We start from the raw sequence: 913 nt of genomic DNA, 5'->3' as shown, positions 1-913 counted from the left end.
CTCTAATCTGACCGGTCCGTTTCAGATACTGGGTTCCCGTGGAGTATGAGGACGAGGACGAGGAGAAAGAGAAGAAGGACGGAGGGGCCGGCAGAGGAGGAGGAGGCAAGGGGGACGAGGAGGAGGAGGACAAACAGCCTGAGGAAGACTTCCAGTGCGTGGTGTACTTCTGGCAGGGCCGGCAGGCGTCCAACATGGGCTGGCTCACCTTCACCTTCTCCCTGCAGAAGAAGTTTGAGAGTCTGTTCCCCGGGAAACTTAAGGCAAGAAGGACTGGACGATCCCAATTCGGTTCTGGTTCTGGTTCTGGTTCCAAACCGGGCTCTGAGCTCTCGTCTTGTTCTCGCGGTTCTAGGTGGTGCGTATGACCCAGCAGCAGGAGAACCTCAAATTCCTGTCGCACTTCAAGAGGAARTTCATCATCCACAAAGGGAAGCGGAAACAGAACACAGACTCGGTCCAGCCGTCCCTCTATCACATCCGCACCAACGGCAGCGCGCTCTGCACCAGGTGCGCTTCCATCACACCTGGTGGCTTCCTGTTTGGTTGTTTTTTTCCATTTTTTACATGTTTGTTTTCCTCTCCGTCGCTCAGGACCATCCAGATCGGTACCGACTCCAGCAATCTCAACTCTGAGTTCTGCTTCATACTCAAGGTTTGGATTAAAAAAAAAAAAAAAAAAAAAGAAAAAGTTTGATTCCAGTTGAAGGAAACTGAATGATGTTTTTCTTCAGGTGCCATTCGAAAGCACGGATAACCAGGGCATCGTTTACACCTGGGTGGGCCGGGCCGCCGACCCCGACGAGGCCAAGCTGGCCGAGGACATCATGAACTCTATGTTTGATGACACCTACAGCAAACAGGTTAAACAGAGGCTCCGTGTCTGTTAGATGTTGTAATTTATGTATTTAAA

At 51.2% G+C, this 913-nt stretch overlaps 1 protein-coding gene across 1 annotated transcript in view; it reads left to right on the top strand.

Annotated features, from left to right (window-relative positions):
- flii (FLII actin remodeling protein) overlaps window positions 1–913 on the top strand; it is a 21387-nt gene that overhangs the window by 16967 nt on the left and 3507 nt on the right. Inside the window, exons 16-19 of the mRNA XM_008415763.2 lie at window positions 24–263; window positions 356–510; window positions 595–655; window positions 735–881. Coding sequence (XP_008413985.1) covers window positions 24–263; window positions 356–510; window positions 595–655; window positions 735–881 — 603 coding nt within the window. The remainder of the gene's footprint in view (window positions 1–23; window positions 264–355; window positions 511–594; window positions 656–734; window positions 882–913) is intronic.

The sequence above is a fragment of the Poecilia reticulata genome, linkage group LG8 (assembly GCF_000633615.1).
Source record: "Poecilia reticulata strain Guanapo linkage group LG8, Guppy_female_1.0+MT, whole genome shotgun sequence".
In the NCBI taxonomy this organism is placed as follows: domain Eukaryota; kingdom Metazoa; phylum Chordata; class Actinopteri; order Cyprinodontiformes; family Poeciliidae; genus Poecilia; species Poecilia reticulata.
Note: the sequence above shows the minus strand (reverse complement) of the source record. Positions and strands in the feature narration are given on the sequence as shown.